The sequence below is a fragment of the Strix aluco genome, chromosome 13 (assembly GCF_031877795.1).
Source record: "Strix aluco isolate bStrAlu1 chromosome 13, bStrAlu1.hap1, whole genome shotgun sequence".
Taxonomy (NCBI): Eukaryota; Metazoa; Chordata; class Aves; order Strigiformes; family Strigidae; genus Strix; species Strix aluco.
Window position 1 is genome coordinate 11,846,120 of NC_133943.1, and position 15,050 is coordinate 11,861,169.

The 15,050-nt window shown below is 53.4% G+C and overlaps 1 protein-coding gene across 2 annotated transcripts in view; it reads right to left on the minus strand.

Moving 5' to 3' along the window:
• The window catches only part of SH3PXD2B (SH3 and PX domains 2B), a 79,199-nt gene extending 67,346 nt beyond the window's left edge, over nt 1-11,853 (minus strand). For both annotated transcript variants that reach the window (XM_074838783.1, XM_074838782.1), the window contains exon 1: nt 11,737-11,853. In XM_074838783.1, the coding sequence (XP_074694884.1) occupies nt 11,737-11,808 (72 nt within the window). In that variant the 5' untranslated portion in view covers nt 11,809-11,853. The remainder of the gene's footprint in view (nt 1-11,736) is intronic.
• Nucleotides 11,854-15,050: the final 3,197 nt, after the last annotated feature.

Here is a 15,050-nt window from a genome sequence, read left to right on the forward strand (position 1 = left end):
CAGGTGAACGGACCTGCTAGAACTCCAGTTAACGTAATGAAGAGCGAAGGCTCTTAGGATGCTGACGTTTTGGTATTTAAAACAGAATCCCTTAAGAGTTTCACAAGGTTTCCCACAGAGACACGCGTTTTTCCAGATGCTGGAATGCAACCAACAACCCAGCCCAATATCGAAACTCAAACACCAGGACACTCAAATGGGCAGCACAACGCTAAATCAAACCTACTCGAATGCTGTACTAAAAATCTGATCGAAAACTCACTCCGCTGCTCAGAGGGCTGATGAAGCATGACCTATCAAGGTGAGGAGACTTCTGAAGAACCACAAACTCTTAGCAGCAGAATCACTTCCAAATTAAGATGGAAAAAGAGGCAGCGAGATGAAGCAAACTCTTACTGCTAAAGAACTGCAGTACTTTCAACACAGCCATTCAATGACCACTTTTCTTAAACCAGATGATCAGCCCAAACATCTGTGACTGCTTTGCTGACTTGCAGTGAGCTGGCCAGGTGTCACAGGCACCACCACCCTCTCCCAGATAAAAAACGAACCGCTCAGCATCGCCTCGCAGGCCTTATTCAGCTGACCATGATCCCCTCCTTCCATTCACAAATTCTTTTTTTGAGCTGAAGGATGTGCTCTTTCTGCATATTAACATAAGGAAGACAGAGAGCTCCTGCAAGACAGCATCTGGAACATCTGTGGACACCTGGATGGACCATGATTTGCTACAAGGGAGGCCCAGACACTGTGCTTGCTTACCACCAAACAGGGCTTGGCAAGTACTCTGCATTGACTCAGGCACAATATCCATTCAGGAACATGCTTCTAGACATCAGCATATCAGGGACAACTTGGCTGACCACAGTTTGCAATGAAAACTGGTAAAGTTGCATGACGTGGCCTCTGAAGTATCTGACAGCATCCATACAGTTGCCACCATACCATCAGCAAACTAAGTGTTAACTTGACGCCAAGTAAGCGTCCAAGCTGTCTTTACCCTCACCCCAGGACTTGCCCGCAGGCCAGCATGAGCTCATTTTGGTTGGAAGCTCAGCTGATATCCCAGCTTTCTTACCAGTCTACAGCACTTTACAGGGTTATATCACTGCTGGCTGCCTGCCTGGAGAAAGCCTTCCACTGGGGCAGGAGGAAGAGCCAACTTTTCTTCATTGTTTATTCCTATCCTGCCTTTATTTGGAGTCAACAGCTTATTAGACTGGGATTTTAATCACGATGTGGATTTGCTCAAGCCAAAATGAATTCAAAGCTCTTAAGGGTAATAAAGCCATGAGATTTGAGGGCACACCATGCTTTATTATACCCTTTGCAATTGAGGGAAGGAGCATTTCTCCCAAATGATGAGCTCGCTCATATCTTGCTGAAATGCAGATCTCCCAGGAGTCTGAATAATGGTTTCTTGCACATCCCATTTGAATGGCAGAAAGGTCTCCAGGGGTATCTCCTCACCTACTTGTGGAAAGCAGAAAAGATTGGGAAGCCCACACTTGCAGGAGCTCCTCACTATGTATAAAAAACACCGTCTCAGTAAAGCTGGCTTCCTCTCTCCTTGGAAATATCCCTCGTCCTTCACCGATGGCCCCATCCTACCGACGTGTCCTGTTGGCCAAAACCATCACAGATCTTGGTCTCTGCCAAATCCAGTCTCTGCTGTCCTAGGGACAAAAAAAATACACCCGAAAACATAACTCAGGTGCTCTCCTCAACTAGCAAAAAAAGCGCAGATTGTGCAAGGTATGAACAGTGCAGTCAGCCACCCAGTGATGGTTTCCACAGGGACTGGAAATAATGAGGCACCAAGCTCCCAGAGGCAACCGCCCATCCCTTTCTCAGGTGCTTTTGGAAGACACTTTCAATGATCAAGACAGTTTTGAAATCATTGCAATTGGCCTGAAGTTTCCCCTCCTGGCCTGGCACTGCACCATGTCCTACCAGGAGCAGCCATCATCAAGTAGCAGCCCAAACAAACCCAGTTTTCTCCATCCCATCACCCGCTCCCACAGCCCTCTCTCCTGCAGCGGCTGCTCCAAGGACAGGCTTTTTCCCAGCCTGGCTGTGTGGGTGAGGGCATGTGGAAACAGTTATTTCATGGGTCTTCTCCAGCTCTGATTTCTACAGTGCTTCAAAGAAATAACACAGAGAAACCACCAGCAGGCCTTTTCCATGGAAAGAGCGAGGGGATCTCCCAGGGCTGCAGCTGGCGCTGCCTCGGGGACGTGCACCCATGGGGAGAACTGCTGGGAATGGGGGGGGCCACTGCTCGGATCCTGCTCCACCATTTCCTTGAGGGGTGGGGAGAGCCGAGCAGATGGCAGGGAGACGGCGGGCGGCCAGATTCAGGAGGGGGGCTCTGCAACCCCATCACGTGGGCTGGGCCCCCAGCCAAAACCAACAGGCTGAGCTATCTAAATATTTACAGCCCTTCCCGGGCCAGCGGCGGGGTCTGCACCATGGAGGGAACTAGCTGACTCGGTGAAACCCGGGAACCAGCGGCTCCCCTCCCTCCCTCTGGAAAGGATGCCTTACCCTGCCCCACTCCCAACCCCAAGAGCCTCCATCCCTTGCTCTGCTCCAGCCAACGTTGCTGCACACGTGTCACATCAAACCTTACAGCTAGGTCTGATGCCTGAAGGCAACGGGCCAAGCTGAGCTTTGGAAGAGGCGGAAATCACCAGGGCTGAACCCTCCTTCTCTTCATTTCAGCCACAGGTCAGGCTCAACATTCATGCCCATGCTTCTGAAATCCTTGAGACACAGCTCACGGCATTTGTCCTACTAGAGCAAGGTGAGAGGAGAGGTACAGAACTTCAGGGCCACTCAAATACACACAAAATCCTGCTTTCAGCATTAAAAGAGGCCCACACATGCACCCTCAGCTCTCCATCACTCCTCTCCCAGCCACCAGCTCCCCTGCCCTTTGCCATGAAACTGCAGTCCCACACTGCAGCAAGAGGAGTTCCCGGTGGGACCACCTTGTCAGAGTCTCAGCAAAGACCAAAGCAAGGAAACAAGACCTGTCCTCCACTCCCAGGGGCTACAGAGGCCACGGGGACAGTTTTGGGAGGTGCAGGTGGATCTTGCTTACTGACGGATGAGAGGAGCACTTCACATTAATGCCAAGTGCTCTCCGTGCTCCTATCCCTTGGAGGGCAGAAGCAGACCAGATCCTTCACAGAAAATTGAAACTTGCAGACGCAAAAGCCTGAACTCTGACAGACACCGCAGGGATTGGGCCCCCAAACTCCCCAAACTCTCCAATTACTTACAAGTAATTGGTCACATACAAACTACTTAAAAATTACTAATTGAGGAGTTTACCATCAGGACCACCACTGCCCAAGATTCTCCTTGGTCACATTAGAAGCCAAGAGCCCTGAACAGAAATATAAAGATGAAAAAAAGGCACAGGGGATATCACAGCCCGCCCAGCCAGGCATCATGAGCTCGGTTCCCGTGGCATCCCTCCGTCATGACCCTGTGCCTGCCACTGCTCTCCCCTCCCCAGCATCTCTGGAGAGGCAGCTCAGAGGGAGAAGGGACCAGTGGAAAGTGGGACTGAAAATCTTCATAAGGGAACTGTCAAAAAATGACAGGTTGCTAAAAGAAATGCAAATGGCACCTGGCCAACCGTAACAGAGTTGTCAACAAGAGCTGCCAGTCAGTTCGCACGGCAACAAGGGCTCTGCAGCCCCGGGGGAAACTCTCTGGCAACTTGCAGCAGGCAAACGCCGGACGGAGATCCAGGACATCCCGCCTGGGGAGGATGGCACCCCAGGTGAGGGGCAAGCTCCAGCACCAGGCATCACCCGAAGAGCAGGGAGGATGAAGGAGCCAGCTCAGACACACATCCAGAACGGTCAGAGTCACAGGGATTGGAGTGCAAGAACAGAGGGGACAAAAAGCCAGCACAAATTATTTCTATCTGAAAGGGCAGCCAGAGATATATTTATGTTTTTTTCCTCTTGAAGAAATGAAGTAGAAAGTATAAGTGCTGAGAGCTGTCAGATCCCAGAAGTATTTTTCCAGGGACTGATAAAGAGCCTCAGTGCTGCAGATAGCAATGACTCCTGATGACTTCCACCGCCCAAAGGGACAGAGGACTCTGGAGTCCTTCACAAGCCCTCAGTCTTGCACTTTCCCCAAGAGGCACATTTTTGCATACAACGCTAGAGAGAGGAGATGATTCAAGCGGCTGACTTGAGGCAATGGAATTAAGAACAGATACTAAAAAAAAAAAAAAAACCCAAACCAGAAACAGTTTCCCGTTCTTGAAACATGAGGCCGTGTGACCTCCTAGAAGAATCACTTCTGGACTCCTTGCATAAACACACTACGGACATGCACAAAACGCAACCTGGGAAGCGGCCTGGACTGCTTAAATCTGAGTAGGAAAAAGGCAGACTGGGGTTGCAGAAAAACCTAGAGCTACAGTTTCAGCCTCTCTCCTCACACAGGAATTTTCCCAAGTTTTCCAAAGAGACTTGCAAGGCATACTGGCTGGGAGGGGCACATATAAAGCCCACAAGCAAGGCTTTGGGGAAGAGGGCAGCTGCTGGCTGGCCTGTGAGCAATCTGCCTGGCACCCAGCACATGGCCGAACGGGGCAGCAAGTCCATACAGAGCTCAGCACCACCCAGCTACACCAGCTTGAGCCCAGGAGCCGCGCACCCATCCTAACACAGTCCTGCGAGCCACCAACCCGCCAGCAGCCCTCGCTGGCACAGCCCACCCACCCTGGGTGGCTCTTCCCCAGGCCCGAAGCATCCCTGCGTCCAGAGCTCCCACACACCGAGACTCTCCTGTTCCCACATCAGCCACACCAGAGGCAGGGTGGAAAACAACGCCACAGTCACTTGGGGAGACAACTCCACAGGGCTGCAGGGACACGCAGCAATGCCCACCCGCCACCAACGGGCATCAGCGCAGGTCCCCAGCCACTCAGCAGAGCTCCTATGGCAAAGCCAGACATAACAGCCTCCAGCAGAGGCAGAGCTGTCTGCAGAGCTGTTTCCAATGGGTTTGAGCCTGTGTGGTCTCGGGTCCAGGGAGACTATGTACAATAAACCTCTCTGTGGAAAACTCCGCATATTTAAAGCATCTTTTGCCAGTAGAAGGGAAAAAAGCATCAGTTTCTCTATTCCACCCGTGCTCCCCCACGCTCCGAAACACAGGGAAGCAATGTGAGAGCCTCGCACCCAGGCTTCGGCTGCAGCCGGGAGAAAGGAGCGCCGAGAAATTCAAAGGGGCAGAGAAACTGAAGCAGCTGAGGTATCGAGCCAAACCAGAGCGGGGTTTAATATAGAAAAGGGAGTGGGAAATTGTAAGAGGAAAAGAAAAAAAGGGAGGGAGGTGGCTAGAAACAAAGAAAGTTCTTGGCGGTGAGCTGCTGTGCTTGGCCCCTCTCCATCAGCCTTCGCTGCCGCAGGCGTGCAGGGCCGGGGAGGGGAGCGTGGGGGCTCTCGCGCCGCAGGACACTGAAGCTGGGAGGGGGAGAAGGACAGCCAGCCCCCAACTCAGTCTGTGGATGGGGAGAGCTGGGAGAAGGGTTGGGCTGGTTCAGACAGCACTGGGAAAGGCACGGAGAAGCAATCCCAGCGGTAACTGCAGGGCATCGGTGGTGCTGCCATGGTCCCTCTGGACTAGCAGAGGAGAGATGCAGAAGCAACAAGTCAGAGCTGCAGGGAGGAGCTGGGTAACGGGGATGCAGACAGCACGAGGATGGGCACATCCTCATCGCCACTGCAAATAACCCAAACCAACCTGCCCATGCACCCAGGACTACAAAGCAGCTACCTCCCCTTGCTCTGATTCATCCCTTCGACTGCACCCTCCCTAAAACCCCAGTGAGGGACAGCTCTTCTCACTCCGCTGTTGTACAGCTTGCAAGGGCACAGCGCTGCCTTAGCACACAGCCAGAGCTGCTGGGATGAAGTGTGCGCATAGAGGGTTATGCCAAGCACAGGGACCCCAAGGACAACCCACTGAGCCCCACTCAGCTGCAGTGCAGACCCCTCAGCCATACAATACATCCACCCTCTTGTTTGTTCTGAGTCACGCTGAAGGTCAAACATATGGATTCATTTGTTTCCTATTACCCACTGCTACGTGAAATGGCCAGAAGACAGAGATACCTCCAAGGCAAAGCTGAGAGGGATCAAGGTCACTGGACCTCCGAGTGGGTAAAGGCAATGGATGGCCTTGGTGCCAAAGTTCACTGCTGGAACGGTGTACAACCACCAGCTTTCCACACAGAGCTGCATCAGCCTCCATGGCCGTGTGCAAGGCAGGATTTGGCCCTTCCACTAAACTGCCACATTCAAAGTTTTCAACAGCCTTAAGTAACACAACTAGGGAAGAAAAACAAAGGAGAGTTTGCGTTTGAGTGTTGGTTCTCATCCACAAAGCCAACAGCGTTCCCTTAAGTCCCAATTCTCTTGAGAGGTGAGGGGGAAGGAAGGATTGGTCTACTCTGTAATGCTGTGCGGCAGAGCAGGGCCAGGCACAAGGACAGGTCCAAATTTGTACCAGCTGTGGGCTCCAAATGCCCTGCCTGTGGCCTGCCTCAAGAAGGAGAGCATGGGCCAGTTGATAGAAAGTGGGATGAGATACAGCAGAACCACAGGATACGGCAGCAAAACACCACTAAGGATGCCCAGAAAGCCCTCAAATCTCTTGAGGCCACTGACTCTCAGAAACTCCTCACTGAGGCAGAGATTCCAGCTTCCTGGGTTTAGCCTTGCTTCATATATTCTGGTTTCACTTTTGCTCTCTAGCATTCCTAGTTTAGTTACCAGACCCTGGATGGATCTCACACTATTCATTTTAACCTCCTGCTCCCTACATCTAAACTCACCCAGATCCTTCGGTTCCCCACAGGACATTCCCACCATACCAGAAGCACGGTCACACTCCCCAGAGAGCATGGCAGGGGGGAAGTCATCCCCCAACATCCTTTTTAAGCCAAGCAACCGGTATGATTCACCACGGCAGAAATAACGCAGCTGTACGAGGTGATTCGGCACCAGATCCCAACAGAGCTCTGCTCCCGCTGGGCAAGTCGGGACCAGGCGACCATGACACACAGGTCCACGGGACACATTTCTTCAGGCACTGAAAAAATAACTGAATCTGTAGATCAGTAGCCCTCCTCCTCTTGCCATTCAAGCACTCTTCTCTAAATGCTCCACAATCAACTCCAGATAAGCAATGAATGAAACCACAAATGGCCTCATCACTACAAGGAACAGGAGCAGAGAAGACACCTACCATCACGTCACAAATTCCACATCAAAAATATAACACACTTACTTTGCGAATGTGGTTTTCATCAAACTTATTTTAAAATCTCTATAGATGCTATCATCTAGGCACCAGACTCCAACACGTGCAGTTAATTACTTTTGCAAGGCAGCTGCCACAAATGAGGTGGTTCAACACACACAGGTATTCACCTTGTTTAAAGTCTGCAATCTTGTGAACTGAGCTTGCGAAATAAATGCGGCACACTGTTTTTAAATTTCCCTTTTTCAAAGTGATACGTGTGAGCATATGGAGGCTGGGAAAGGAAGTCCTGCAAGAGCATAGTCCATATTTTCCAATAAACTAACACAACCAAACAGCATGCTGCTCTCTCTTTCCTGTCGGATGTATATATATAATTTTGGTTTGTGCTCTGGAGCAACCATTTAAAAATATATGAACTATGGAAATGTTCTTGGTGGGTGGGATGATGCAAATGAAGATGCAATTCAATGACATTGTTATTAACACATAGAACAAAACACACAAATTGCAGCTGTATTAAAAGGAAAGGTCCTGAAGCTTGCCTGAGGCCAAAAAACCAACCAAAATCTGGATTTAGTAGGGAAAAGCTTTATTTTGGAGACTTCTACTAGAGAATAACAAACACAAAACTATAAAAAGATCTCGCGTGAAGTCCTTTAAAGGAAAATTTAGTCTGTTTCAACTCTGGCTTTGTTTTGGGTCTTTTCTGAATAAACATTCATCTATCAGAATTTGAGACTTGGCCAGACCATAGAAATGACAGTCTGCTACTCTGTCGCCCAGAACGATTATTTTTAACCATTGCTCTTAGACTTTGCCTTTTCAGATTTGCAGCATGGCCCCGGAGCCCTTGCTGGCAGCATCCCTGAGGGGCATGAGCAGTAATCACTTAACATAGGGTTGTATGGGAAATGTCACTGCAGGGTGAACCTTCCAGCCACTGCCTGAAGGGTGGGAGTCCCTTTCTTCACTTGAACAGTGGGCTGCTGAGATCCTGAGCTTGGTTTTCCTCCTTTAACAGGATCAGAGCAGTGCATCCTGCGATGAACACCTGCAAAAGGATCATTTCTCACTGTCCCTTCCAGGTACTACCTATGAAAAAAGCTTAAAGACACAAGCAGCACAAGTGCAGCTGAAACAGCCGAGGTCAGCAGCCCGGGAGAGGAGGTGCCACCGCACCACAGTGTGATACAGTTTCACAGCCAGCAGAGCAAATTCAAGGCCCCTATCACTCACAGCAAGAAGCTGGGTTATCCTTCCCCTCTCAGCACTTCCACATGTGTGAGTGGAGCTGGTTTGACAAGAACGGGAGCAGACGTGTCGGCCTCGCACCACGCCAGCACACGGCAGCAAGAGCCTTCCAGAAGCACAAGGCTGACCGCAAGGAGGGAAGCGGGCAAGGGGAGAGCAGCCCCGCTAACTGCAATTCAGCCTGACCTCTGCTAGCGGTGCTCACTGCAGCACCCACCAAGGCTTTAACATCTCACCAAGAAGGAGAGCAGTCAAGAGGCCATTCCCATTTCTCCTATCCCCCAAACGCCTCTAAGCACACCCGGGCTTCCTTTGAATAACCCACCCAGCTCCTCATGCCCTCAGGTCAGGTACTGGGCTGTCACCAGAGTAAGGAGGATGGACAGGAGATGGGACAAGCACACTGTTGTCCTGGCATGTCCTTCCAGAAGAGCAGGGCCATCAGACATACTGTGAGAATCCGAGAGAGCAGCATGCCGGACTGATGCTCCCTTGCACCAGGATTTGAGCCAGTGCTGTTCACGGGCACACACATGTTCAAAGGCATGGGGCAGCATTCAGGTCCCCAGTTAAATCCCAACACTCAGCTCAGCATGCATTCCAGCTGGCACCCAGCTACCCAAACCCTTCCTCACACCTTGCTGGGTCCTTGCCCAGCCCAAGCCCACAGTCTGGGAGAATATTGTCTCTACTGCTTCAAATCAGAGATCCAAAAAAGCACAAGTTTTTGTCTTGGGCAACACAACTCTTTTTGCACAAGGTGGTGGGCAAACGACACCAGCCTGAACAGAGTTGGCCTTTCCTACAGCCCCTCCCCACCACAGGCGTCAATAAGGACCTTGAAACAATGGTTTGATCTCACTTTTCTGGGAAACTGGAATTCACAACATTCTGCTGTGGCCTCACTGCAGCCAACACAACTGCACCTTTGTCCGGCAAAGAAAAGCCTCTCGCCGACGCAGAGAGGAGGCCGAGCCCGAGCAGTACGGGTCACTTGCCGGTCAGGCCAGCGCAGAGGCAACAGGAGGAAAAGCTGGTGTGCTCCTCCAGCCTCCCTGGGGAGCGAGCGGCTGCCTCAGGGGATGGAGGAGAGCACATTTATGGTCAGCAATGAGAAGGCAGAGAGCAAAGGTTTAACACGTACAGTTTGTGGTTGATTCGGATTTGCAGCATGCCAGCAGATACAGTCTAAAGTAAGATGACTCAGCCGCGATTCGCTGCCCCTCCTCTCCCTCTCTTTGCAGGAGGAAGAAAAAAAAAAAAAGGTTTTGATTCCATATAATTAACTAGCTTTGTGAATCTGTCTAGTTCCTATTGATTTTCTCAAACAAGGCGAGTGCTCCCATTCACTCCAGTGCTGCCCTGGGGAGGCTGCTGCCTGCAAGCTGCCTGCCCCTCCCTGGGCTCAGCCCCGCCGCGAGCTGTGCTGGCTCATGCTGACGGGTTTTGGTCCAAGACAAGTACAGGGGAAGGTTAGAGGAAGAGGACTCAAGCTGCCAGTTGAGGAGGGAGAGGGCGGCCGAGCAGCCGGGCTGCACAGCTGGTTGTCATGAGCTTTCTCCCACTGCCCTGGGAGCTTCTACTCCGTTGCCCCCACCCAGCTGCCCCGACATACCTCTCTTTTTTAAAAAACACCTCTGTCCCAGTTTTCCAGCCTCACAGGGATTATTTGTGCTATGCCCAACTCCACCCACCTCGCCTGTGCGGGTGGAGGGTGAGCAGGGACGGTGCGCAGAACAGATCACGTCCAGCACTTGGGGTGCACGTGCCAGCCATGGGGACACAGGTCCCGAGGGGCGCACGGAGCCCCCAACCCCTGCAAGGGAACGAGAAGGCCCAAAGGGAGAGCGGAAGAGCAGCTGCAGGCGATCCTGGGCAAGCCCTGTTACGGGACCTGACGACGGTGCAACAGATGCGCCAAGACAAACAGAAGTGTACGCAGCTCAGCAAACCTCTTCACGTACACACTCCTCCAGATCGGATGATAACCCAGCCACAATGAGTAGGTCTGGGATGGACACAGAAGGAAAGGGGCACGTCTGGAGCTGGGGCCAAGCTCAGCCAAGGCTGATAAAGCTGCAGGCAGGGCAGGAGAGGAAGAAAGGGTGATAAGGGGTTGGGCTGCAGCAGCCACACCACATCCTTGGATACAAGGAGAGGGTAACAGTCCTTTTTACCCTCCCCTCCATCCTGGCTAGAGCTGGCCTGCCCTCTACTTTCCTCAGACTGCTGCTCACTGCCACAATCCACCCAGGGTGACCTGGAGAAGCCCCAATCTCCCAAAAACTCAAGGACCCTGGCTCCGCTGACATGACACACTCCAGCTGGAGTGAACAGCACATCATCACAACCCAAATGTGCCACAAACAGTGTGTCACTGGGTCACCCCAGCCTAAGGCAAATGGGGCAGGAAGAACATTTTGGTCTTTGTTTTACAGTTGTTGCCAGGATTCACCCACAAGGTCTCCACGGATGCCTGGAAGCACACCAAAGTTTAATTAAAAAAAAAAAAAAAGGAAAAAACCCAACCCCTTCAAAAATAGCCAAACCCACAACAGTTTGGAAGATGCCCTGGAGCATGCAGGAAGGCGCTTCCCGAGCAGCTCACGCAGACAGGGCGCAGGGGACCCGAGGGAACACCTCCCAGGGATGGCAGCGATGTCCCAGGCGCAGAGGGAAGGAGCCGGGTGGTCCCTTGCCCCGGGCCTCTGCAGCCAACAGGTTTCAGAGCCCCTCGGCCAAACGCTGCTCCCTCGCTGAAGCGGAGGCGCTGCCCGGTGCTGCCCCGGAGACGCCTCCTCCTCCTCCTCCTCCCGGGTGGGCGCTGCCCCAGAGCCCCGCCGGCAAAACCCTCCCGCAGCCCCTCACCGGCACCTCCCGGCGCTTCCCTCCGGCGGAACCGCACAGGGTCACCACCGGCGCTGCCCCCCCAGCGCGGCGATGTCCCGCCGGTAGCCGGGGCCCACGGGGAAGAGGCAGCGCGTCCCCTCGCTGGCAGGGGGGGCACCGGGTGACCCCCACGGGAGACGCCGGGGGTGGGAGCGGCAGACCCGGCAGCGCTGCCTTCCTCCTCCTTCTCCTCCTCTTCCCTCCCGCCCCGGGGCAGCCGCGGGGGAGCGGGGCCGGCAGCGCCCGGCCTTTGTTCGCCCGGGGCCGGGCGCCCCGAGCCGCGGCACTCACATAGTGCTTGTTGGGGATGCGCCGCTTCTGCACGTCCAGCACCTTCACCTCCGCGATGCTCCGCCGGGGCATGCCTCTGCCTCTGCCCCTCGCAGCCCGGCGAGGCGGGGAGCGGCGGCGCTGGGGGAGGCACTGCCGCACGCAGCCGGGACCGGAGCCTGCAGCGCCGCGCCGAGCCCCGCCGCGCCGCCCGCCCGCTGCCGAGGGCGGGAGGCGGCCCCGGCCCGCCCCGGCCTATCCCGGCCGGAGGGGCGGCCCCACCGCCGCCTGCTTAAAGGGGCGAGCGGCGCCGCCCGCCCCACGCGTGTCCGCCCCACGCGCGGCCGGTGACGGGGGGGTGCACGGCCCCGCGGCCCCCCCACCCCGGGATGAGGATGAGGATGGGGGGGATGGGGATGGGAAGGCGGCTCGGAAGGCGGCTCGGCTGTGTCCGAGCGCAGAGTTTTTCAGGGAGAGCAGCTGGCTGCTTGCCCTTCGTGGGGAGGGGGCTCGAGGGGGGCCCGGGCTTGCCCATCCTGCCCGGCATGGCGATCCTGTGCGTGGGCTCCATCACCAGGTTTTGGTTGTTCACCCCGCTCTTGTCCCGTACCAACAGCCCCCAAGGTGGTTGTTGGCTGACTTGGCCACGAACAACCACATCCCTAAAGGAGCCAGGAAATGAGCAGGAAAAAGTGGCTTTCTTGGCAGTTGGTATGGTCAGATCAGCAGAACTGCCTTACTCAGGACAACCCGCATACCCCTGGAAGCTGGGCGCTGAGCCAGGGCACCCCACCTCTCTCCTCGGCAGCGCACCCCCTGGAGCCAGGCTCCCTGCCCAGCTCTGCCCTTGGGGCAGCAGAGGAGACAAGGCAGTGACCAGGCGCTTCTCCACAGCAGCACCACCCACGGCCTCCGTCTTCCCAGCAGCTCCTCGACACGTGGCATAACCACAGCTCTCTCCCCTGTTGGGCTTTTAATTACATTATAAAGTTACTCAAGGCTTGCACTGGCAGGTCATAAGCTTTCATATGAATTTAATTTAATCATAAACAACTCATCTCACTCCTTAGCAGCTCCTTAAATGTGGCTCCTTTTTATACTGTTAACTTTGCTACAACCACCCTAGAGAATTAATGGAGGTGCAGGCAGGTTACCAGGCTTTATTTACCCCCTTGCCCTCCCAAAGGGCACATCTTCATCATCCTCCCACTCAGCTAAGCCCAAGACCACAGTGCCCCTGCAGAGATGGCCACAGGAAGGATGCTAGGTTGTCAGAAAGGGACATCACGCCACCAGTGGCCTCCCTGACACTTGCTGACGTGCTGTTTCAGGGCTGGTTTACTTGTAGACCAGCTGCACATCTCTCCCTCTCTGCCCCAGCCCTGTTGTCACTCCTCAGTCAGACACATGTTGAAGGTAGGTGGGCAGAGGCCATGGAGAGGCCCTGAAGAACCCTCCCTTCACTCTCCCATCAGAAAAGCCCTGACATTCATGAGGGATGCTGGGGCTGGACCTTGAAGTGCTAATCAAGAGTTGAAGCCTGGGAAAGCATCAACAGGCAGCAGACCTGTGGCTTTTAATGCTGTGTGGAGTGCCCAGGCTTGAGCAGTTAGAGTTTTACTGGTTTTAAAAGCCCTGAAAGATGCACAAATCCTCCAAAGGATGGCAAGGAAAATATCCAAAGCAGCTGTGCATCATGTTGGTAAGAGAAGAAGTGTACATTGAGGAGATGTGGAACACTGGAGAAAGAGGATTAAGAGAGGAATGAAACAATTACTGGTCTTCACATGCTGAAAGGAGAAACTAAGGTAGAGAGCAGCTGAGAGCACTGCAACTGAGCAACACAGAGAGGGATGTAACCTGAAGAGCTAAGGGTTGTAAGGCCAGGCAAGGGGATCGCAGGGATAAAAGAAGCAGGTAACTGGATATGGAAAACACATAAAGACACACTAAACATAATGCAATAGATGACAAATTGCAAGGTGAAGGGAATTAAGTGAGGCAACTGAGTTACGAATGCTATGGCTGCAGCCCTCCCTCTTGTTTCAGGTGCTAGTTTGTTCTGGTTAGCAGTGACTGCAGGGCTGCCAGGCATCTGGGGAGAGGGTGTCTCTGCTCGGGACACTGGTTGCATGTATGCAGAGCTAGTCTGACGCAGCTTGGTAATTTGGTTTCACAGGAGTGCTCTACACCCCTCATGCACTGAAAACAACATAGCCAGATTGATCAACTTGCTGCCCAGTCCATCTGTACATTAACATGAAGTCCACCATCAAGACGCCTTGGACTCACTATCCATGAACCCTAGGATCAGTCTGTGAGAAAAAAAAAAAAAATAAAAAAAACCCTCTGGGAAGAGCAAATCAAGAACATGCAATTCAGAGAGCATTTTGACCTATAGGTGCAGCATCCCTGAAAAGACTAAACCATGTTTTCTTGCCAGATGTTTGGTCTAGCTTTGAAGGAGTGATAGCTGCAGCACAGAGGGATGGTGTAGGACAGTGGGGGTGCCGAACAAGCAGCCGATGAACAGCCAGACTCCCAGGTGCCACCAGCTGCAACACCCCCAGCACACTGGACCCTGCACAGCATTCCAGCTGGGTGGCAGAGCTGTCCTGATGGCCAGCACAGTAAGGACCAACAGCAAAAGCAAAGCATGAAAACAAGCAGGGAAGTCTATGAGATGGCTCTGAAAGGAGCCTCATCCCTACTCACGTTTCTGTCATCTCATACTGGCCACAGACTTGAGGGGACAGAAATCCTTCCTCCAGACTGTCACTTTAGCATGGAGGCAGATGGTGGATTTGGTGTAAGGACACAAGTTCTGCCCATTTTTACAGCTGAAATGCCCATTCCCTGCAGTCCCCTTCTGCAAGGTCTTCTTGCTGCTGAGGACCACCATACTGCTGTGCACCTTCATCAGCAACCTTCATGCTGGCCTCCCCCTTTCCTTTCATGTGGTTCTTCTGCCAAAGAGACAGGACGAACACCACACTGTGACATGCTGAAGGACACCTCACTCCTGAACTTGAAGCAGCCCAGAGGGACACAGATGGTGCTTTGCTTGGGGAAGCTTTGTGCACACCTCCCCTTCTCAGGGGTGCACGAAACCTTTGGGTATTCCCTTGCTGGTAAATCGATTTCCCTGTGCACTAGGTCCTCACACAGAGATGTGTGACACAGAAAGCAAAAGGAGAACATACGAATGAGCTCTCACAGCATCTTGGACCTACCTGCTCCAGCGACCCTGGTTTCCCGCCCTTACCCTTCCAGCTCCTTTCAGTGTACTGTCTTGGATGTGGCCCCATGACTGCCACATGCTGTTGGGCTCTCGG